The sequence below is a fragment of the Macaca nemestrina genome, chromosome 20 (assembly GCF_043159975.1).
Source record: "Macaca nemestrina isolate mMacNem1 chromosome 20, mMacNem.hap1, whole genome shotgun sequence".
NCBI lineage: Eukaryota > Metazoa > Chordata > Mammalia > Primates > Cercopithecidae > Macaca > Macaca nemestrina.
In genome coordinates, this window is record NC_092144.1 from 49565094 (window position 1) to 49588780 (window position 23687).

Below are 23687 nucleotides of genomic sequence, written 5' to 3' on the forward strand. Positions count from 1 at the left end.
TATGAGCTCCCACTCCCTACTGGCTCCCTCTGAAGTGGTTTAAAACAGATGTAGGAGGCAGATGGTCTGGGTTCAAATCCTGCTCCATAGCTGGATGTGGTGCACTCCTGAGGTACCAGCTACTTGGGAGACTGAGGCAGGAGGAATGCTTGAGCCCAGGAATTGAAAATCAGCCTGGGCAACGTAGCAAGACCTGTCCCAACAAACAAAAACAAAATCCCACTGCACTACTGAGTTCTCCGTGGAGATTATAATTAAACCAGCCTCACCGGGTTGTGAGAATTCAGTGAGTTCACTGAGAAGGGGCCTAGAACAGGGCCTGGCACACAGTAGGTTCCAGGGCATCCTTGATCGTTGCTGTTGCTGGCACCATCGTGCCTCACCCGATACCTTCCGGGACCCCCTGCCTGAGGCTCGCCCCCACCCTCCTGGGAGATGCCTGGAGGCCCTGCCTTGATGCTGAATTTTGAGAAAGTCCTTGGAGGGGCAGGAGGGGTCAGGAGGCCTTGGAGGGGGATCACAGGGCAACTAATTATTAAAGCAGATAAAGATGTTTAAAACAGATAAGGAAGTCTTTTAATATTTTAATCTGTAAAGTCTTTATACAGGCTAATGTAAAGCCCGTTTACTCCTAATCATGTCTCAAAATAACTCCACTGGGCATTACCTTGTGGGGTTGGAGAGCTGGCTGGTCCAGCCCCTCAGACGCTCTCCCCTCCCTGCAGGGTGAGGAGGTCCTCCGGCAGCTGCAGACCCTGGCACCCAAGGGCGTGAATGTCCGCATCGCTGTGAGCAAGCCCAACGGGCCCCAGCCACAGACGGACCTGCAGGCCCTGCTGCAGAGTGGTGAGCTGGGGCCCAACTGGGGCTGGTCTGGGCCTGGGGGTACCCAACCTGGCCCCTGATCACTGCCCCTGCTGGTCACAGGTGCCCAGGTCCGCATGGTGGACATGCAGAAGCTGACCCATGGCGTCCTGCATACCAAGTTCTGGGTGGTGGACCAGACCCACTTCTACCTGGGCAGTGCCAACATGGACTGGCGTTCACTGACCCAGGTCTGCCTGCACCCTGTCTACCTTCCTTCCAGGCCACTCCCTGCCCCACAGGGCACCCAGCCTCTGACTGCCCCCTCACTCAATCCAGAGTCCTCTCCACCCATTCTCTGCAATGGCTTCCTTCTTGCCTACCAGGCCTCCCTAATTCAAGCTATGCACGGTGGCTCACACCTGTAATCCTAACACTTTGAGAGGCCAAGGTGGGAGGATCGCTTGAGCCCAGGAGTTGGAGACCAGCCTGGGCAACATAGTGAGACCCCTTATCTACCAAAAAAAAAAATTAGCCAGTTGTGGTGGCACACACCTGTGGTCCCGGCTACTTGGGAGGCTGAGGTGGGAGGATCACTTGAGCCCAGGAGTTTGAGGCTACAGTGGGTTGTATTCATGCCACCGCACTCCAGCCTGAGTGACACAGTGAGACCCTGTTAAAAAACGAAGAATCCCCAAATGGAGCCCTCTGCTGCCCTGTCCCTGCTCCTGGAAGCCTGGGGCTCCCTCTGATCCCCAGTTGCAGCTACCAGCCCCTCTACAGGGCATTCAAGGACCTGTGCACCATTTGATCTTCATTGTACATCTCTGTGTGCCTGCTCTTAAGTCCAGCCCTGTCCCGGGTAATGTTGGGAACATGGTGGTAACAGGTGGACCTCATGGAACTCCCAGTCCAATGCAGACTGGCCTGTCACCTGACAGTGACAGCCCAGAGGGGTCAGGGCCAGGGTTGGGGAGACACAGGCAGAGGGTCAGGGCCAGGATGGAGGGAACAGAGGGTTGAAAAGCTCAGAGACCCCAACCTGGGGTATTGGAGGGTTTCCCAAAGGAGGTATAACTAATCTGATCCCTGAAGGATAGGGAGGAATTAGCCCAAGATAGGGAACAGAAAACAGCTTGGGGAATGAGGTGAAGACACACATTAACTCATGAATTCATTTCCTCAACAGATAGCTCCCCTAACTTTTAATCTCAGCAATTATGCAGGGAGATGCTGCAGATACAGCTGTGACTGAGACATCCCTGGTACCTGTCCTCACAGCCCAGTGGGAAGACCAGTTTGTCACCAGAGAGAATGAGGAAGGAATCCCAAGGGACTAGGAGAGCCCAGAGGAATGCCTGACACAGGCTGGGTAGTCACGGGAGGCTTCCTGAAGGAGGAAATGTGTCAGCCTAGTTCTACGAATGAGTAGAAGCTAGCTCAGTGGAGGGTAGAAGCAACAGCAGATTGCAAATGTTCAGGAAACCTGGAGCTTTGGAATAACTGATTTTCTTCAAAACTTAAGTTGGTAATCATGCTAGGACTTTAGCTATTGGAGCTGGGGTGGAGGGGTACTGAGGGACAGGAGGATAGCCAGAGGCCAGACTGGGGAGTGTCCCTGTCATCTGTGGGCACCAGGCCGCCGTCCCTGAGCTCAGCACTGCCCTCCTACAGGTCAAGGAGCTGGGCGTGGTCATGTACAACTGCAGCTGCCTGGCTCGAGACCTGACCAAGATCTTTGAGGCCTACTGGTTCCTGGGCCAGGCAGGCAGCTCCATCCCATCAACTTGGCCCCGGTTCTATGACACCCGCTATAACCAAGAGACACCAATGGAGATCTGCCTCAATGGAACCCCTGCTCTGGCCTACCTGGCGGTGAGTCTGGGACAAGTGAGGCCTGTCATGTCCCAGCCCCATGCTGTCACTCACAGCCTCCATCCGTCCCTGTCTGGTGATGATAGGGAGGGCGTATCCTGACCATCAGTTCTCACCCCAGCTCATTCTGCTTGCTCAGGGGCCTGGAGTAGTTCTTAACATCCCTCGGCCTCTATTTCAGTTAGAAAATGGGTAACCTGTTAGTGCTGCTGGGAGAGGTACCCTGCGTTCATGCACAGCAAACCTTTGGTGCTCTGTGTCATCCAGTATAGCCACAGGTGGCTCTTTCAGTTTAAGTTCATTAAATGCAATTAATAATTTAGGTCAGGTGGGGTGGCTTATGCCTGTAACCCCAATACTTTGGGAGGTTGAGGTGACAGGATCACTTGAGGCCAGGAGTTTGAGACCAGCCTGGGCAACATAGCAAGACTCCATCTTCACAAAAAAAAAAAAAAAAAAAAAAAAAAATAGCTGGGTTGGGTGGTACATGCATGTAGTCCCAGCTACTCGGGAGGCTGAGGCAGGGGGATCACTTGAGCCCAGGAAATTGAAGCTGCAGTAAGCCATGATCACACCACTGTACTCCAGCCTGGGTGACAGCCTATTTCAAAAAAAAAATTTTTTTTCAAGGCATGGTTTCTCATCCCTGTGATCCCAGCACTTTGGGAGGCCAAGGCCAAGATGGGAGGATCACTTAAGGCCAGGAGTTCAACATAGGGGACATCATTTCTATTTTTTTTTTTTTTGGTCTTATTATTTATTGCTCTAGACAGGATACCAAAGAACTAGGGAGACACCATTTCTACAAAAACATAATATTAATAAAAATTAGCCGGGTGTGGTTGCATGCGCCTGTAGTACCTGGGGAGGCTAAGACAGGAGGATCACTTGAGCCCTGGAGTTCGAGGCTGCAGTGAGCTGATGGTAACACTGCACTCCAGCCTGGGCAAGAGGCTGCTGCTCTGTCTCTAAAAAAAGACAAAATTCAGTTCCGCATGCAGTAGCCACATTTCATATGCTCAGTAGCACCTGTAGCAAGTGGCCACCATATTGGACATTTCCATCACTGCGACACACTCTATTGGACGACACTAGCTCTCGCCCATGGCAGATACTGATCACTCTGGACAAGGCACTGATGTTTCTAGCTCTTAGATAGTTTCACTAGTTGAGGCAGGCAACCCAGGTCTCCCTAGGTCCCCCTGAGCAAGTCACCTGTCCCAGTCGAATCATCGTGGAAGGCATGACCCTAAGGTGTGGATACGGAAGCATGACTCATTGGGGTCTTTCACTACGGGGGCCTCCCACAGGGGATCACGGCTCTCCTCATTACCACTTCCCCATTTAGAGCCTCAGTTTCCTTCTCTGTTGAGCATTAAGGGAGATGGGGGACCAGGTGTGGTGGCTCACGCCTGTAATCCTAACACTTTGGGAGTCTGGGATGGATGGATCACTTGAGTTCAGGGGTTGGAGACCAGCCTGGGAGACGTGGTAAAACCCCATCTCTACCAAAAATACAAAAATTAGCCAGGAGGGGTGGCGGGCACCTGTAATCCCAGGTACTTGGGAGGCTGAGGCAGGAGAATCACTTGAACCCAGGAGGTGGAGGTTGCAATGAGATGAGATCATGCCACTGCACTCCAGCCTGGGAGACAGAGCAAGACTCCATCTCAAAAAAAAAAAAAAGACTTGAGCAGAGGTCCTCAAACCTGAACGTGCCCCAGAATCAGCTGGGGGCTTGTTAAAACCCAGATTCCTGGGCCCCGTCCCAGCACTCTGATTCAGTAGGCCATGTGCAGTGAGGCCCAAGAATTTGCATTTCTAACAAGTTCCCAGGTGATGCGGTTGCCGCTGGATCAGGGACTGGGTTCAAATCCTGGTTCCATTTATCCGCTGTGTGACCTTAAGTAAGTCACTTACCCTCTCTGAGCTTCAGTTTCCTCACCTCTGAAATGGATGTGGTGATTGACCCTCCTCTTCATGGAGGCTGAGGATTCGCTGAGCTCCACAGTGCCTGACTTGTGGTGAGCTGTCCGTATGTGAGACCCACTGTGACGATGCCCCTGGCAGGGCATGTGTCTTGACTGTCCCCTCGCCCTCAGAGTGCGCCCCCACCCCTGTGTCCAAGTGGCCGCACTCCAGACCTGAAGGCTCTACTCAACGTGGTGGACAATGCGCGGAGTTTCATCTACATCGCAGTCATGAACTACCTGCCCACTCTGGAGTTCTCCCACCCTCACAGGTACTGCCGGGCGTGGGGATAGGGAGCCACTGCAGGTGGCCAGGAGACAGGAGAGGGAATCATGGAGACCAGAAAGCTGGTGGGAGCTCCAGGCAAGGGGACAGATGGAAGAGAAGCCACAGGGAGAGACAGTCACCAGGAGGTGACTGGGAAGAAGGTATCTAGGTACTTGAGACAGGAGAGATTACGGAGGAGACAGGGATGAGGTTTCAGGATGAGGTTTGAGGAAACAGAGAAAAGGATGAGAGGGCTGCGCCCGGTGGCTCACGCCTGTAATCCCAACACTTTGAGGGACCGAGGTGGGTGGATCACTTGAGGTCAGGAGTTCAAGACCAGCCTGGCTAACATGGTGAAATCCCATCTCTCCTAAAAATACAAAAATTAGCCGGGCATGGTGGCATGTGCTTGTAATCCCAGCTACTTGGGAGGCTGAGGCAGGAGAATTGCTTGAACCTGGGAGGTGGAGGTTGCAGTGAGTTGAGATCGCACCACTGCTCTCTAGCCAGGATGACAGAGCGAGACTCTGTCTCAAAAAAAAAAACAACAAAAAAGAGAATGCTCAGAATGTTGGGGTTGAGGGCAGGAAGCCTGAGGCAGGGGTGCAGGATGTGAGATTTGGGGAGGTAGGAGGCATGCGCTGGAAACAGGATGAGGGGTTGGGGAATGGGGGCTAAAAGTATTTGGGTTTAGAGTAGCAAGCTTGGGGATTTGTGATTCTGGGATAAGAAGGATAACAACCGTACCCACTGCAATGTCCAGGTGGATGATGGCGCTTGTGGGGCTCAAAGAAGGTATTCTAGGGGCAGTAGATAAGACAATGGGTCCAAGGCATGGTGGCTTATGCCTGTAATCCCAACACTTTGGGAGGCCGAGGTGGGAGGACCACTAGGAGTTTGAGACCAGCCTAGGCAACATAATGAGACCTCGTCTCTACAGAAAAATGTGAAAATTAGCCCAGTGCGGTGGCACTCACCTGCAGTCCCAGCTACTCAGGAGACTGAGACAGGAGGATCATTTGAGCCCAGGAGTTGGAGGCTGCACTGAGCTATGATCGTGCCACTGCACTCCAGTCTGGGTGATAGAGCAAGAACCTGTCTCAAAAAGAAAAAAAGAGGATGGACCGGGTGCAGTGACTCACGCCTGTAATCCCAGCACTTTGGGAGGCCAAGGCGAGCAGATCACCTGAGGTCGGGAGTTCGAGACCAGCCTGACAAACATGGAGAAACCCCGTCTCTACTGAAAATACAAAATTAGCTGGGCGTGGTAGCACATGCCTGTAATCCTAGCTACCCGGGAGGCTGAGGCAGGAGAATCACTTGAACCCGGGAGGCAGAGGTTGCAGTGAGCTGAGATCGTGCCATTGCACTCCAGCCTGGGCAACAAGAGCGAAATTCCATCTCAAAAAAAAAAGAAAGAAAAAAAGAGGATGACAAGACTGGGTTTTGGAGAGCAGGAACGGGAGCCACAGCCAAAAGAGGAAATATTCCATAGGATTTATGGAGGCAGAAACAGGGTCTGGGAGCCAGCGATGAGGAAGTCCTCTGAATAGCTAACGCTGGGCCCAGGCTTGGTTCCCCAAAGCTGAGGGCAGAGCCTGTGGAGACAGCCACCCTCTGCATCCTGCCCCACCTCCTACACACTCGTCCCCAGGTTCTGGCCTGCCATTGACGATGGGCTGCGACGGGCCGCCTATGAGCGTGGCGTCAAGGTGCGCCTGCTCGTCAGCTGCTGGGGACACTCGGAGCCATCCATGCGGGCCTTCCTGCTCTCCCTGGCTGCCCTGCGTGACAACCATACCCACTCCGACATCCAGGTGGTAAGCACCACCCCTCGGCCCCTGTGCGGGGCAGTCCTGGGGACACAGCCCTCATGGGGCTCATCTGTCAACTGACAAGGACAGCCCAGAGTAAGCCCTGTCACGGTGGGGAAACCACGGGTCAGGGCCAGGGTGGTGGGGGCACAGGGAGAGGGGCCAGGGCTGGGATGAGGGGGCACAGGCAGAGGGGCTGGGGCTGGGATGGGGGTACAGAGAGAGAGGTGTTGGGACCGGGACTGGGGACGTGGGCAGGTAGAGGGGTCGGGGCTGGGATTTGGGGGCACAGGCAGAGGGGTCAGGGCTGGGATGGGGAGGCACAGGCAGAAGAGTTGGGGCCAGGGTGGGGGGCACAGAGAGAGGTGATAGGGCCAGAGTGGGAGGTACAGGCAGAGGGGTCGGGGCCAGGATGGAGGAGGCCCAGGCAGAAGGGTGAGGGCTGGAGTTGGGGGCACAGGTAGAGGGGTCAGGGCTGGGGTGGCACAGAGAAGGGTTTGGGACCAGGACTGGGGGAGTGGGCAGGTAGAGGGGTCAGGGCTGGGGTCGGGGGCACAGGCAGAGGGGTCAGGGCTGGGATCGGGGGGCACAAGCAGAGGGGTCAGGGCTGGGATGGAGGAGGCCCAGGCAGAGGGGTCAGGGCTGGGATGGAGGAGGCCCAGGCAGAGGGGTCAGGGCCCAGGGGGTGCACAGGCAGAGGGGTCAGGGCTGGGATGGAGGAGGCCCAGGCAGAGGGGTCAGGGCCCGGGGGGGTGCACAGGCAGAGGGGTCAGGGCCAGGGTGGGGACACCCAGAGGAAGCCCCTGCCCTAGTGAGAAGGGCCAAGGAAGATGTTCTGGCAATGGGGGCATCTGAGACAAGACCTCAGAAATGAACAGGAGCCATTCTGTAGGGAACAGTGTTTTGCAAATGAGACCACCGGGGCCTCCCTTTCAGCTTTCATTCTCAGAGCGCCCCTCCACCTGGCCCTGTTCTGGCCCCCAGGGATTCTGTGGGAAGCAGTGGAGTCCCACAGATCTGGCTCCATGCCCCGCTCCCTGATCCCGGGGCTCCTCCGACTCCCAGTGCCTCTCACACTCCTTCCCATCCGTCCCTCCCACTCAGAAACTCTTTGTGGTCCCCGCGGATGAGGCCCAGGCTCGAATCCCGTATGCCCGTGTCAACCACAACAAGTACATGGTGACTGAACGCGCCACCTACATCGGTGAGTGTCCTGAGCACCACAGGGCACTGAACAAGAGGGGGTTCAGACACCCGGGGCAGCCCCCTGAGGGCTCCCTTACGCTCCACCCATTCCTCTCTAGGAACCTCCAACTGGTCGGGCAACTACTTCACGGAAACGGCGGGCACCTCGCTGCTGGTGATGCAGAACGGGAGGGGCAGTCTACGGAGCCAGCTGGAGGCCATTTTCCTGAGGGACTGGGACTCCCCTTACAGCCATGACCTTGATGCCTCAGCCGACAGCGTGGGCAATGCCTGCCGCCTGCTCTGAGGCCCGGTCCAGCGGACAGGCCGAGGCCTGCTAGGCCCCCACAGACCCAGATGCTCTGGGTCACGGTCCCTGTCCCCGTGCCCCCGCTTCTGTCTGCCCCATTGTGGCTCCTCAGGCTCTCTCCCCTGCTCTCCCACCTCTACCTCTGCCCCCACCGGTCTGACGCTGTGGCCCCAGGACCCAGCAGAGCTGGGGGAGGGATCAGCCCCCAAAGAAGTGGGGGTGCATGCTGGGCCCGGCCCCCTGGCCCACCCCCACTTTCCAGGGCAAAAAGGGCCCAGGGTGATAAGTAAATAACTTGTCTGTACAGCCTGTGCCTGACTGAGTGGTGTGAGATGGGGTGCAGGGGTAGGGGACAGCTGGCATGGGCCTCAGGTGGGGACATCTTTGTGCTGAGCCCTCGATATGTCACTGGCATGTACTGAGCCCTCAGTGTGTGACTAGCGTGGGTTAGCATGTACTGAGACCTCAGCATGTGCTGGCACGGGTTGGCGTGTGCTGAACCCTTAACATGTAGCGTACATGGGCTGACCTGTGCTGAGCATGCAGTGTGCCACCCTGTGGCCTGGCATGGACTTCACACTCATGTAGCCAGCATGGGGTATGTGCTGTACAGAAGCATGTTCCCAGATTGATCAGCAGGGACCAAACCATTGCTACATCCCAAGGGTGAACAAGCATGGCTGAGCACCGGAGCGTGCACCAAGTGTGAATTTAGGCCTGCCAAGTGGATTTCCACCCAGCATGTCCCAAATGCGGATGAGTGCATGCCAACCCCATAAACATGTAGGAAGGACAGGTCAACAGATAAGGAGACCCCAGCGTCTGGCAAACTTGATTAACACATACTGAACACATGCATGTTCCGAGGGTGGATTCCCAATGTGCCAAGTACATAGCATATTTAGGACGTGGGTTAGTCAACCAAGCACAGCTTTTCCCTCGTAGTGTGACAGCAGCCCAGGCTCCAGCCTAAGCCAGTGGTCAACTGGGCCCAGCATCGCAGAGCGAGTCACTGGGTGCCAGCCTGGAGCCCCCATTCCCCCCAGGGCCAGTCCAAGCCCCAGGCAGTGAGAGCAGGCTTGAAGCAGGACTGCTGAACAGTTCTATATTGAAACAGACAGAGGCAGCAGGGCCGAGGGCGGTCGCAGGGCCAGCGGGGTGCAGCCCCCCCTTCCTGCTGTCCCTCTGGCCAAGGAGCATGGGCCAGACTCCAAAGCTCTGCTGTGTTTAAGAGAAGTGTGCAGGCACGCACCGCACCGCAGACGGGGAATGGGAATTTCCAGATAACTATCTTTCTGTAAGAATAATTTGTGGGTTCGGGAGATGGCTCTGAGGAGCAGTTCAGGTTGGGAGGGGATGCCAGCTCAGCTAGCGCAGCCCTCAGTGATGGGCAGGGGTGGAATCACCATCAGTGGTGCCCAGTGACATGCTGGAGGAAACTGGTGGCCCCCCGGGGCGGACCATGCTGGTGGGAGCGGCGGGGTGGGAGCCCCTGAGCCCGTGGGCCCCTGACGCCCTCCAGGGTCCAGTCTGGCTCACTCAGCCATTCTCCAGGACAGCTGCTGGGGTCGAAGAGCTCAGGGTCTGGCCTCTGTGGGGGAAGAGGAGAGGGGCATCAGCCAAGCAGTGTTAGTGTGTTAGTGTCTGCTGAGCCTCTGTCAGCTCCGCCTGATGAGGGTGAGCACGTGCTAGGGTCTTACCAGTGCTAGGCCTTTATCGCCTCTTTGCAGTGATGCGATGACAGCTCACTGCAGCCTCGACCTCCCTGGCTCAAGTGATCCTCCCACTTCAGCCTCCTGAGTAGCTGGGACTACAGATGCATGCCACCAAAACCAGCTAATATTTCTAATTCTTTGGTACAGACGGGATCTCACTATGTTGCCCAGGCTCTTTATCACTTCTTATAAGTAGATTACTGTGCCCTGAGTTTTTGTCACAGCCTGGAAATAGCTGAGTATGTGCTGAGCCTTACCATATCTTGGCGGTATTAGGTGTGTACTGAGCCTCCTCACACCCTAATCATATCCTGAACATGGGTAAGTGTGTGCTGAGCCTCCTCACACCCCAATCGTAACCTGAGCATGGGTGAGTGTGTGCTGAGCCTCTTCACACCCTAATCATATCCTGCATGTGGGTTGAGTGTGCTGAGCCTCCTCACATCCTAATCTTATCCTAAGGTGGGTGAGTGTGTGCTGAGCCTCCTCACACCCTAATCGTATCCTAAATGCACCAGGCTCACCTCAGCCTCCATGGTCATGTTGTCAATGTTGGGCCCATCCCCATCTCGCTGCAGGATGGCCGGTGGCTCAGCAGAGGCCCCGAGATGCTCTCCTTCCTCCCAGCTGCTGCCCCGGCAGGGCCTGTCATCCTCAGGCGAGACCTGGCTCAGCCGGATGAGGTTGCTGAAGTTGGAGTCGGATTTGGAACCCGCAGGTGGCTTGCGGGCCTTGTGGCGGCCTGCCAGGCGGCTGCTATAGAAGGCCAGGATGGGCTCGGGGCCTGAGTCGGGCATGTGGCGGCCAGTGATGGCTGCCTTGAGGGGGGCCATCATGTCGGAGACCACATCGGTGCAGGTCTCACCCCACAGCCCATGCCCAGCCTCCTGCAGACTCAGGTCGTCCAGCTGGTCGATGGCTCTTTGCATACCTGGTGCCTTCTCCTCTCGGAAGAAGGGGCTGCTGCTGGCCACACTGCCCATGCCCGCAGCCTCCTTCTCCTCAGCCAGACGGTAGTAGGGGGTCCCATCTTCTGCAGCCACGACAGGCGCGGGGGGCTTGCCCTCCACCTGCAGCGAGAGGCGGTAGCTGCGCAGCGAGAGCTGGTAGTAGTGGGTGGTCTCGTGGGCATTGCGCAGCTGCTGCATGGACACGAAGGGGTGGCGCAGGGCAGCACTGGGGCTGATGCGTTCATGTGATTCCCAGGTCAGCATGCGTTTGATCAGCTCCACCATGCTCTTGAGGTCGGCGTGCTCTGCCAGTGCCTCCCGGTCGGGGAAGGTCAGCCGACTGGCCACACTGCCACCATTCACTGTCTCGATCTGGTCCAAGGACTTAAGCATATACTTGCGGCGCTCCAGTGGGCGCACCTGGCGGGGCATGGAGAAGGGAGCAAGGTTGACCCTTGTGCAGGGCTAGGGCCCTGAGCACTCCTGCTGTGGCACCCACATGTAGCCCCAACTTCCAGGTCTGCCCATGATCTGTCTTGGAGCTCTCTGGCTGCTAGGAGGGCCACCCTGGATCCGTCACACCCAAGCCCCTCTAATCTAACCCAAAGCTTTCACTGGTCCAAGTTCCACCCCTTGCCCCAGACCTCCAGTCCACCCCAGCACCATGGGTGCAGCCCCTACCAGCAGCTAGCAGAGGGGCTGCCCGGAATCTCTAGTCCTCCCTGGAATCAAATCCAGGTCCCTCTTACTGCCACAGCTCCACGCTTGATCCCAGGCCTCCTGGTGGTGGAACCCAGACCCTTCTTGCTACACTAGTTTATGGAACTAGTTCCCTGCTATGGAACTGCCATCAACTTTTAGTCTCACCTGTGGTCCCATCCAGACCCTTCTTGCTGTGAAATCAGGACTTGTGACCTCAAACTCCTAGTCCCAGGCTCTTGCTGCACAGATTGGAGGGGCAAAGCCGTAGAGGTAGCAGACTGGCTGCTGCCCCAAACCTCTAGACTCACCTGAGGTCTCACTCAGAAATTTTTTTTTTTTTTTTTTTTGAGACAGATTTTCACTCTTGTCATCCAGGCTGGAGTGCAATGGCACAATCTCAGCTCACTGCAACCTCTGCCTCCCAACTTCAAGCGATTCTCCTGCCTCAGCCTCCCAAGCAGCTGGAATTACAGGTGTCCACCACGATGCCCAGCTAATTTTTGTATTTTTAGTAGAGACAGAGTTTCACCATGTTGGCCAGGCTGGTCTCAGACTCCTAACCTCAGGTGATCCACCCGCCTTGGCCTCCCAAAATGCTGGGATTATTATAGGTGTGAGCCACTGCGCCTGGCCTCAGATCCTTTTTTTTTAAACAGGATCTTGCTCTGTCACCCATACTGGAGTGTAGTGGTGCAATCACAGCTCACTGCAACCACCAACTCCCGGGTTCAAGTGATCTTCCCACCTCAGCCTCCCAAGTAGCTTGGAACTACAGGTGTGTGCCACCATGCCTGGCTAAATTAAAAAAATTTTTTTTCTAGAGACGCAGTCTTGCTATGTCACCCAGAATGGCTTCAAGCGATCCTCCTGCCTTGGCCCCACCAAAGTGCTCAGACTGCAGGTATAAGCCATTGCACCTGGCCTCTTTTGCAATTCTCACAGCCAGTCTCAGTCCTCATTTTTTCTCCGTGGTCTCATCCCTCTTGCCACACAAGTTGCTGACCCCAGAGCTGAAGCTGGCAGAGAAGCCGCCCCAATCTTCCTGTCACACTTGTAGTATGACCCAGATCCCTCTTGCCAGAGCAGCCTTCACATCTGACTTCCAAACATCCAATTCTCCCTGCAGTGTCTCCCCCAGATCTATCTTGCTGCAGCAGCTGAGTCCCACATTTGATCTCACCCAGCTCTTTCTTGCTGTGAAAATGCCCTAGGCTGACCCCCAAGCTCCAGTTCTCACTGAGATTCAGCCCAGAAATAATTTTTTTCAAATATTAAAAAAATATTTTTTTGGCTGGGCGTAGTGGCTCATGCCTGTAATCCCACCGCTTTGGGAGGCCGAGGCGGGTGGATCATGAGGTCAGGTATTTGAGACCAGCCTGGCCAACATGGTAAAACCCCATCTCTACTAAAAATACAAAAAATTAGCCAGGTGTGATGGCGAGTGCCTGTAGTCCCAGCTACTCAGGAAGCTCAGGCAGAAGAATCCCTTAAACCCGGGAGGCAGAGGTTGCAGTTAGCCGAGACTACGCCACTGCAGTCCAGCCTGGGCAACAGATCGAGACTCCCTCTCAAAAAAAAAAAAAAAGAAGAAAAAATTTCTTTTATTTTGTTTTTTATTCTTTTCACTCTATTCTTCTGGTCTGATAGATTTTTCTTTTATTTTTCTTTTTGAAACAGGGTCTTGCTCTATCACCCAGGCTCAAGTGCAGTGGCATGACCACAGCTCACTGTAGCCTGGATCTCCCAGGCTCAAGGAATTCTGCCTCAGCCTCCCATGTATCTGGGACAATATGCCCATACCACCACGCCCAGCTAATTTTTTTTTTCCACGTTTTATAAAGAGGAGGTCTCACTATGTTCCCTAGGCTAGTCTCAAACCCCTGGGCTCAAGGGGTCCTCCCACCACAGCCTCCCAAAGTGCTAGAATTACAGGTGTGAGCCACGTCGCCCATCCTAGATTTTTTTTCATGTAACAGCCCCCACACTGACTGCCCTCACCCAACTTCTCCCTTACCTTCGTCTCGGCCAGGTAGTCAGCCGAGGACTTGAGCTGCCAGGGGTTGGCGGCGTCAGGGTGGGGGTTGCGCTTAAAGAAGTGGTGGGCCTTGCGGGCGGCGTGCAGCAGGTGCGGCTTGGGGAGGCCCTGGGTTTCGCAGATGTAGCGCACCTGGTCGTACTCGTTGTTGCCGGGGTAGAGGGGCCAGCCCAGGTGCAGCTCAGCCATGACACAGCCCAGGGACCACACGTCCACCTTCTCGCAGAAGGGCAGCCCCAGCAGGATCTCGGGGGCCCGGTAGAAGCGCGACTGGATGTATGGCTCCTTCACGTAGCGCACCTCGCTGAAAATACTGGCAGAGCCGAAGTCAATCACCTGTCGGGTGGAGAAGAGGGCGAGTGGGCAGGTCAAGTGCAGGGACAGCCCAGCCGGGCCACCCCCGGCATCTCTCACCTGGCATATTCCTGCATCTGCTATTTGACTCTGGCCGTCTCTGGGTCTGTGACTCTTTAGCCGCTTTGTTGGTTTTTGTTTGTTTGAGACAGAGTCTGGCTCTTGTTGCCCAGTCTGGAGCGCAATGGCACTATCTCGGCACACTGCAACCCCCACTTCCCCGGTTCAAGCGATTCTCATGCCTCAGTCTCCTGAGTAGCTGGGATTACAGGCGCCCGCCCCCACGCCTGGCTAATTTTTTGTATTTTTAGTAGAGTTGGGATTTCACTATGTTGGCGAGGCTGGTCTCGAACTCCCGACCTCAGGTGACCCACACGCCTCGAACTCCCAAAGTGCTGGGACTACAGGCGTGAGCCACTGCGCCCAGCCTTTGTTGTTGTTTTTTGTTTGTTTGTTTGTTTGTTTTTTGAGACCAAGTGCCACTCTGTTGCCCAGGTTGGAGTATAGTGGCACAATGTAGGCTCACTGCAACCTCTACCTCCTGGGTTCAAGTGATTCTCCTGCCTCAGCCTCCCAGTAGCTGGGTCTACAGGTGCACACCACCATGCCCTGCTAATTTTTGTATTTTTAGTAGAGACGGGGTTTCACCATGTTGGCCAGACTGGTCTCGAACTCCTGACCTCAGATGATCCACCCGCCTCAGCCTCCCTAGCTGGAATTACAGGCATGAGCCACCTCACTCAGCTGTGGTCATAGTTCTTAAGTCGCTATCTCTGTCTCTTCCAGTCTTTGTGTCTGGTTCAAGTGACTGACTCTGTCTCTGTTTCTCTCCACTAGAACTATGCATAGGAGGATTAGGACCCTACTCTTCCTCTTGTACCCCACACCTTGTCCATCAGCCAACAGATCTAGAATCTGCTCGCTCTGCATGCCATCCACAGCCCCCACCCTGGTCCTATCCCACATCCTCTCCAACCTAGACTGACACAGGGGCCTCCTCGCTGGTCTCCCTGCTCCTCTCCTCTGCCCACTAGTCTGTCTCTCACAAACGTCCAGGGGGATCCTGTGGTCGCCTGGGATAGATTGGGTCCTCCCCTGCTCACAGTCACATCCTGTGACAAAAGCCAAGGTCCTCACCGTGGCCCACAGGTCTCCAACGTCTGCTCTGTCACCTCTCTGCCACATCTCCCACTCTCCCCGTCACTCACCCTCCTCCAGCCACAAGGGCCTCCTCACTATTCCTTGAATAAATCAGACATTCCCAGCTCAGGGTTTTGCACTGGCTGTTACTTCTGTCTGAAATGCTCTTCCCTGCATGAGCACAGGGGTCCCTGCCTCACCTCCTTCAGGTCTTTACTCAAATGTCACGTTTCTATCAAAAGCAGAAAGGGAGGATAAAAAAAAATGATCACCTTCTCAGTGAGGCTTCCCCTAATCATTCTGTTAAAGCATCAGCCCCCACCCTTCCTATCCCTCTGCCAGGCCCCTGTTTTTCCTTTTATCTTTTTTTTTTTTTTTTTTTTTTTGAGATGAAGATTTTTGAGACAGAGTTTTGCTCATCGCCCAGGCTGGAATGCAATGGTGCAATCTTGGCTCACTGCAACCTCCGCCTCCCAGGTTCAAGTGATTCTCCTGCCTCAGCCTCCCAAGTAGCTGGGATTACATGCGCTTGCCACCATGCTCAGCTAATTTTTACATTTTTAGTAGACACGGGGTTTCGCCATGATGGCCAGGTTGGTCTCAAACTCCTGACCGCAGGTGATCCACTCGCCTCGGCCTCCCAAAGTGCTGGGATTACAGTCGTGAGCCACCGCACCCAGCCCCACCATCGCTCTTAATGCCATTTCACACACTATATCTTTTAATTTTTAATTTTTATTTTATTTTATTTTATTTTATTTTATTATTTTTTTTTTTTTGAGACGGAGTCTCGCTCTGTCGCCCAGGCTGGAGTGCAGTGGCCGGATCTCAGCTCACTGCAAGCTCTGCCTCCCGGGTTCGGACCATTCTCCTGCCTCAGCCTCCTGAGTAGCTGGGACTACAGGCGCCCGCCACCTCGCCCGGCTAGTTTTTTGTATTTTTTAGTAGAGACGGGGTTTCACCGTGTTAGCCAGGATGGTCTCGATCTTCTGACCTAGTGATCCACCCGTCTCGGCCTCCCAAAGTACTGGGATTACAGGCTTGAGCCACCGCGCCCGGCCTTAATTTTATTTTTAATTATTTATTTTTTGTGATGGAGTCTCGCTCTGTCGGCCAGGCTGGAGAGCAGTGGTGTGATCTTGGCTCACTGCAACCTCCACCTACTGGGTTCAAGCGATTCTCCTGCCTCAGCCTCCGAGTCACTGGAATTATAAGCACTAATCTTTTGCATTTTTGGTAGAGATGGGCGGGGTTTCACCATGTTAGCCAGGCTGGTCTCAAACTCCTGACTCAGGTGATCTGCCTGCCTCGGCCTCCCAGAGTGTTGGGATTACAGGCGTGAGACACTGCACCCAGCCCTTTTTTTTCTTTTTAGAGACAGGGTCTTGCTTTATCACCCAGGCTGGAGTGCAGTGACTCCATCATAGCTCACTGCTGCTGCGAACTCCAGGGCTCGTGAGATCCTCCCACCTCAGACTCCTGAGTAGCTGGGACCGCAGGCACACACCACCATACCCAGCTAATTTTTTAACTTTTTGTAGAGATAGAGATGGGTCTCACTATGTTGCCCAGGATGGTCTTAAGCTCCTGGGCTCAAGTGATCCTCCTGCCTCAGCCTCCCAACATGCTGGGATTATAGGCATGAGGCCCCGCACCTGGCCCTAGTCTACTTCCTTATCAAGTTCAGCATTTCTCTCCCCAGCTAGGATGTCAGTCCCACGAGGGCAAAGATTATATCCACTTTGTTCAATACCGTATCCCTAGATGCCTAGAACAGTACCTGGCACACAGCAGGGGCTCAGTAAATAATGAGTGAATGAATGAATGAATGAATGGGCTTTGTAATCCTTCATTCTATTTCCATCTCTTGTTTGTATCTCTCTGTCTCTCTTCTGAGACAGTGGCTCACCCTGTCACCCAGGCTGAAGTACAGTCATGCGATCTCGGCTCAAGGCAACCTCCACCTTCCAGGTTCAAGCGATTCTCCTGCCTCAGCCTCCCAAGTGGCTGGGACTACAGGCACATGCCACCATGCCCGGCTAATTTTTGTATTTTCAGTAGAGATGGGTTTTCACCATGTTACCCAGGCTGGTCTTGAACTCCTAGGCTCCAGCAATCCTCCCACCTCGGCCTCCCAAAGTCCTGAGATTCCAGGCATGAGCCACTGTGCCTGGCCATTTGTACCTCTCTTGTTCTTTCTTTGCATCTACCTCTCCATCACTTGCCTGTCTCTTGTCTCTCAGTGTCTCTCTCTCTTTCCATCTCTGTCTCTGTGTCGTCCACTAGGAAGACACCTCCCTGAAGTCCAGGTCCTCTTCTGTCTTCCTCATCAGGCACTGTTCACACCTGTCACAGGCCTTTGGCACATGACAGGTGCTTTGACCAACAGCTGCAGAATCAACACCGCGAATCGCCCAAAGCCTTTGTATCTCCCCATGCCTCTGGTGGAGCTGTCTGCCATTTTCACTCTGAATCTCCGTGACTCTCTCTTGGCCTAAGTTTCTTTTTCTTTTTCAGATGGTTTCACTCTTTTGTCCAAGCTGGAGTGCAGTGGCGTGATCTCGGCTCACTGCAACCTCCACCCCCACCCGGGTTCAAGCGATTGTCCTGCATCAGCCTCCCAAGTAGCTGGGATTACAGGTTCACCCCACCACACCTGGCTAATTTTTGTATTTTTAGTAGAGACGGGATTTCACCATATTGGACAGGCTAATCTTGAACTTCTGACCTCAGTTGATCCACCCGCCCTAGCCTCCCAAAGTGCTGGGATTACAGGCTCAGGCCACCACACCTGGCCAGCCTCAGTTTCCTTCTCTGAGTTTTTCTGCCTTTCATTCAGCCATTTCTCACTTTTTTTTTTTTTTTTTTTTTTTTTTTGGTGAGACAGAGTTGAGCTCTGTCACCCAGGCTGGAGTGCAGTGGCGTGATCTCAGCTCACTGCAAAACCTCTGCCTCCCATGTTCAAGTGAGTCTCCTGCCTCTGCCCCCCAATTAACTGGGATTCCAGGGTATGTGCCACCATGCCTGGCTAATTTTCTTTTTTTTTTTTTTCTGAGACAGAGGGACTTCCTCTGTCGCCCAGGCTGGAGTGCAGTGGCGTATCCTCGGCTCACTGCAACCTCCGCCTCCCAGGTTCAAGTGATTCTCCTGCCTCAGCCTCTGGAGTAGCTGGGACTACAGGCACCCGCCGCCACGCCCGGCTAATTTTTATACTTTTAGCAGAGACGAGGTTTCACCATATTGGTCAGGCTGGTCTTGGACTCCTGACCTCAGGTGATCCACCCGCCTCGGCCTCCCACAAGTGTTGGGATTACAGGCATGAGCCACCGCCCAGCCATCTCTCACCTTTTACTTGCAGAAAGCAGTATCATGAAATGGTTATTAATTGCAGTTCTGATCCCAGAGTGCCAGGGTGTCAGTACCCAAGAGGCTAAGTGACCGTGGGTACTTAATCCATATTTATGGAATTCATTCATTCATTCATTCATTCATTCATTCCACAGAGACAGTGGGGGTGATAATGCTGGTCAGGTGCTGTGGATCTGTCCTGTCTGTCCCCTGCTGTGTTTGTAGAAGTCCCTGCTTCCCTGGGTCTCTGTCCTTCCACCTCTTGGGGCAGAATAATCCACCTTTTTCTGTCTCTGTGTCTCTGTATCTCTGGCAAGCATTCATTTAGCACTGGCTCCATGACTGCAGTGCTGGGAGATGTCAGGGACACAGTGATGACTAAGTCAGCCCCAGCCTTGCCCTCAGGGTGCCCCTGGTTCAGACCCATCCAGACAGTATCAAACTCAAAAGCAGACAGAGGACTGGGCGTGGTGGCGCACACTTGTAATTCTAGCACTTTGGGAGGCCAAGGTGGGCAGATTGCTTGAGCTCAGGACTTTGAGACCAGCCTGGGCAACATGATGAAATCCCATTTCTACCAAAAAATACAAAAGTTGGCCAGGCGCGGTGGTCACGCCTGTAATCCCAGCACTTTGGGAGGCTGAGGTGGGTGGATCACCTGAGGTCAGGAGTTCGAGACCAGCCTGACCAACATGGTAAAACCCCGTCTCTACTAAAAATACAAAAATTAGCCAGGTGTGGTGGCAGATGCCTGTAATCCCAGCTACTCGGGAGGCTGAGGCAGGAGAATTGCTTGAATGTGGGAGGCGGAGGTTGCAGTGAGCTGAGATTGTGCCACTGCACTCCCCCCTGGGTAACAAGAGTGGAACTCCGTCTCAAAAAAAAAAAAAATGTTAGCTGGGTATGGGTGGCGGGCACCTGTAATCCCAGCTACTCAGGAGGCTGAGGCAGGAGAATCACTTGAACCTGGGAGGCAGAGGCAGTGGGCCAAGATCATGCCATTGCACTCTAGCCTGGGTGACAAGAGCAAGAGCAAGACTCCGTCTCAAAAAAAGAAAAAAAAAAATACAAAAATTAGCTAGGCATGGTGGTGCATGCCTGTAGTCCCAGCTCCTCAGGAGGCTGGGGCAGGAGGATCACTTGAGCCCAGGAGGCGGAGGTTGCAGTGAGCCGAGAAGGTGCCATGGCACTGCAGCCTGGGCGAAAGAGCCAGACCCTGTCTCAAAAAAAAAAAAAAAAAAAAAAAAAAGCGGACAGAGGGGTCAGCACCAGGGGCCTGTGACAGTACGGAGGAGATGCCTATGTGTGTCCAGCACAAGGCCAGACCCAAAGCAGGCATTCAGTAAATGTTTATTCATCGACAAACTGACCATGATGAGTAATACACATGCTTCCAGTTGCTCGACCAACAGGCTTTTGTCCCCCTCTACTCCTCTCTCGCTGTCACCCTTCATGTAAGATCTATCAACAAATCCTCTTGTCTCTAGCTCCAAAATCTACCCAGAATCCACCCAAGTCTCCTGCTCCCACTGCCCTGACTCTGGTCCCAATCACCACGTCTCCCACCTGGACTAGCACAGTCACCCCTCTGCCTTCCTGCTCCTGCCCAATCCACCCCTGTCTGCTCCCCTTATGCAGCCAGAGAAACAAGGCTTAGGCTTGTTTCTCTAAGTCAGACCGAGTCCTCCTCTGCTTAGATTCCTCCTGTGGCTCCATCTTCCTCGGAATAAAACCAAAGTCCACCAACAAGGCCCTGCATGCCTGGCCCCATCACCTCCTTGGACTCATTTTTTCCCTCTTCACCTCATTCACTCTGCTTCAGCCACACAGGCCTCCCCGGTGTTCTTCAAATGCATACAATTGGCACATTCCTTGATATGGTTTGGCTCTGTGTCCCTGCCCAAACCTCATCTCTAAATGTCACCGAAGGAACCTGGTGGGAGGTGATTGGGTCCTGAAGGCAGTTTCCCCTATGCTGTTCTCATGATAGTGAATTCTCATGAGATCTGATGGTTTAAAAGTGGCAGCTTCTCCTGCACGCTCTCTCTCCTGCCACCATGTAAGACATGCCTTGCTGGCCGGGCGCGGTGGCTCACGCCTGTAATCCCAGCACTTTGGGAGGCCGAGGCGGGCGGATCACAAGGTCAGGAGATCGAGACCACGGTGAAACCCCGTCTCTACTAAAAATACAAAAAATTAGCCGGGCGCGGTTGTGGGCGCCTGTAGTCCCAGCTACTCGGGAGGCTGAGGCAGGAGAATGGCGTGAACCCGGGAGGCGGAGCTTGCAGTGAGCTGAGATCCGGCCACTGCACTCCAGCCTGGGCGACAGAGCGAGACTCCGTCTCAAAAAAAAAAAAAAAAAAGACATGCCTTGCTTCCCCTTCACCTTCCACCATGATTGTAAGTTTCCTGAGTCCTCTCTAGCCATGAGGAACTGTGAGTCAATTAAACCTTTTCTTTATTTATAAATTACCCAGTCTCAGGTAGTTTGTTTGTTTGTTGGTTGGTTTGCTTTTGAGATGGAGTCTCACTCTGTTGCCCAGGCTAGAGGGCAGTGGCACCATCTTGGCTCACTGCAACCTCCACCTCTGTGTTCAAGTGATTCTCCTGTCTCAGCCTCCCGAGTAGCTGGGACTACAGACGTGTGCCACCATGCCCAACTAATTTTTGTATTGTTAGTAAAGATGGGGTTTCACCATGTTAGCCAGGCTGGTCTCGAACCCCTGACCTCAAGTGATCCACCCACCTTGGCCTCCCAAAGTGCTGGAATTATAGGTGTGAGCCACTGTGCCCAGCCTACAGGTAGTTCTTTATAGTAGCATGAGAACAGACTCCTACCTCAGGGCCTTTGCACTGGCTGTTCCCTCTGCCTGGATGCTCTCTCTCCAGATGGCTACACAGCTTTCTCCCTCCTTCAGGATTTCCCTCAAAGATACCTTCTCAGTGAGGCCTAGCTGACCACCATGTCTAAAAGCTCACTCAGCACCACCCATCTCTATGAACACCCAGCATCCACTTCCTCCCTGCTTCTCACTTGCTTATCATATTTCACTCATTTATCTTGGTGACCCTCTGTCTCCCACTAGAATGTCAGCCCCACAAGGACAGGACCAGGCCAGAGAAGCTGAGCTGAGAATGGAGCAGGACAGGGAGACCTCAGGGCCTGGAAGGGAACAGGGGAGACCTCAGGCTCAGGTCTGGGACAGAGAAGACATCAGAATTGGGACAAGAAGATGGGGAGGATTTGGGGGCCAGGAGCAAGGCAGAGCAGAGCCGTTATGGACAGGGCCTTGGGAAGACCTCAGGCCCCAGAGGTAGACAAGAGAAATCTTAGTGTCTGAAGAGACTGGGCACAGTGCCTCCTGCCTGTAATCTCAGTGCTTTGGGAAGCTGAGGCAGGAGGATTGCTTGAGCCCAGGAGTTCAAGACCAGCCTGGACAACATAGCAAGGCCTCGTTTCTACAAAAAAAAAAAAAAAAAAAAAAAAAAAAAAAATTTAATTTGCCAGGCACAGTGGTGTGTGCTTATAGTCCCAGCTAATTGGAAGGCTGAAGTGGGAGGATCGCTTGAGCTCAGGAGTTTAAGGCTGCAGTGAGCTATGATTGTACCACTGCACTCCAGCCTGGGCAACAGAGCAAGACCTTGTCTCTGAAACTAAATAAATAAATATCTTAAATTTTTAAAAAGTAGGCTGGGCACAGTGGCTCATGCCTGTAATCCCAGCACTTTTGGAGGCCGAGGTGGGTGGATCATTTGAGGTCAGGAGTTCGAGACCAGCCTGGCCAGCATGGTGAAACCCCATCTCCAATAAGTACAAAAAAAATTAGCTGGGCAGCATGGTGGCGCATCCCTGTAATCCCAGTTACTTGGGAGGCTGAGGCAGGAGAATCACTTGAACCCATTTGAACCCAGGAGGCAGAGGTTGCAGTGAGCTGAGATTGTGCCACTGCACTCAAGCCTGGGCAACAGAATGAAAGTCCGTCTCACACACACACACACACACACACACACACACACACCCCATCCAGGGCTGGAAGAAGCTGAGAAAAAGACAAGGAACTAGGGACACAGCCACCCTAGACGGCCCCTACTCACCTTGACCCTGAAGGGGCAGCGGGTCTGGTCCACCAGCATGATATTCTCAGGCTTGAGATCAGCGTGGATGATTGCCAGCTCCTTGAGCCGGGCCAGGGCTCTGAGCACCTGCAGGGTGACTGTACGGATGTGGCGGGCAGGGAGGGGCGCGAAGTTGTTCTCCTTCTGGAACTCAAAAAGGTTTTGCTCCAGCAGCTCGAAGACCAGGTAGAACTTGAGGGCGTCGTGGAAGAACTCGAGGAAGCGGATGACGTGGGCCTCCTCAGGGTCCAGGCCTCGCATGCAGTGCAGCAGCTTCAGCTCATTCTTGATGATGCGGTTGCGGTAGGCGTCGTTCTTGAGGATCTTGATGGCCACCATCTCGCCCGTGCTCCGCCGCCAGCCCTTGGCTACCTCCCCGAAGGTCCCCTTGCCCAAGACCTCGATGATGTCGTAGCAGTCGGTCTCTGACTGGATGGTAGCCATGGTGCCCCCGCTGCCAGACACCGCCCTGCCCAGGCCCCTGCGCCACTGGCTCTGCCGCCCAGGCCTCCCGCCTGGCCTCCGACACAGCAGGCCCCCCAGTGGGGGAAAGAGAACCGCACTCGTGCCTCCTCCTATGAGGCTGGCCCCTGCTTCCTTGGCACCCCCAAATCCCCAGGCCACACTGTCAGTCTGCCAGGGGCTGCGCCCCTCCCCAAAAGCCCTCCTGGCTTGGGATGAGGGGCCCCAGGCCCCACTGAATGGGTTCCAGCGCTGTTGAGTGGCTCTGGTTCTGTTGTTGGAGACCTGAGCCCTAGCTGGGGTGGGGGTGGGGTGCCGGGCTGGGCCCCCCCTCCCCCGCCCAGTCGTGGAACCTTGCAAAGACCAAACAGGTGAAGTGTTGACAGAGGGGAGTCTAATCGTGGGCCTTGGTCATACAGGAATGGGTATAAGGCAGGAGTGAGGAAAGGTGGGCTTCTTGAGCTTGGGAGATGTCATGTGTGGGTGTCTGTGTTCAGAAAACTCCTGTCCCAGCCTGTGACTGCTGTGGCATGAGGGATAAAAGGCCCTGAATGCCAGGCTAAGGAGTTTGGACTCTGTTCTGAGGGCACTGGGGAGCCACAGAAGGGCTTTGAGCAGGGGAGGACAGGGTCAGATATG

General features: G+C 54.3%; 2 protein-coding genes across 12 annotated transcripts in view; one reads left to right on the plus strand and one right to left on the minus strand.

Annotated features, from left to right (window-relative positions):
* LOC105495341 (phospholipase D family member 3) overlaps positions 1 to 8530 on the plus strand; it is a 31108-nt gene extending 22578 nt beyond the window's left edge. For all 11 annotated transcript variants that reach the window (XM_071086825.1, XM_071086824.1, XM_071086833.1 and 8 more), the window contains 7 exons: positions 726 to 846; positions 928 to 1055; positions 2479 to 2679; positions 4782 to 4921; positions 6572 to 6737; positions 7836 to 7935; positions 8036 to 8530. In XM_071086825.1, the coding sequence (XP_070942926.1) occupies positions 726 to 846; positions 928 to 1055; positions 2479 to 2679; positions 4782 to 4921; positions 6572 to 6737; positions 7836 to 7935; positions 8036 to 8223 (1044 nt within the window). In that variant the 3' untranslated portion in view covers positions 8224 to 8530. The remainder of the gene's footprint in view (positions 1 to 725; positions 847 to 927; positions 1056 to 2478; positions 2680 to 4781; positions 4922 to 6571; positions 6738 to 7835; positions 7936 to 8035) is intronic.
* A 787-nt stretch (positions 8531 to 9317) lies between these two features.
* LOC105495340 (homeodomain interacting protein kinase 4) lies at positions 9318 to 23322 on the minus strand. Its single transcript, XM_011764745.2, has 4 exons — positions 22566 to 23322; positions 13608 to 13964; positions 10466 to 11311; positions 9318 to 9817 (listed from the first exon to the last, which is right to left on the minus strand). The coding sequence occupies exons 1-4, from the start codon at positions 23028 to 23030 to the stop codon at positions 9635 to 9637; spliced, it is 1851 nt and encodes a 616-aa protein (XP_011763047.1). The 5' UTR covers positions 23031 to 23322; the 3' UTR covers positions 9318 to 9634.
* Positions 23323 to 23687: the final 365 nt, after the last annotated feature.

What these genes read in the sequence shown, in the direction of transcription:
- LOC105495340 (XM_011764745.2), bottom strand. Translation starts at nt 23,030, where the DNA reads ATGGCTACCATCCAGTCAGAGACCGACTGCTACGACATCATCGAGGTC. An exon ending in GCTGCCCCTTCAGGGTCAAG is followed by an intron (nt 13,965 to 22,565) that starts GTGAGTAGGGGC and finishes TCCACCCGACAG; the next exon opens with GTGATTGACTTCGGCTCTGC. An exon ending in ACATGACCATGGAGGCTGAG is followed by an intron (nt 9,818 to 10,465) that starts GTGAGCCTGGTG and finishes CTTCCCCCACAG; the next exon opens with AGGCCAGACCCTGAGCTCTT.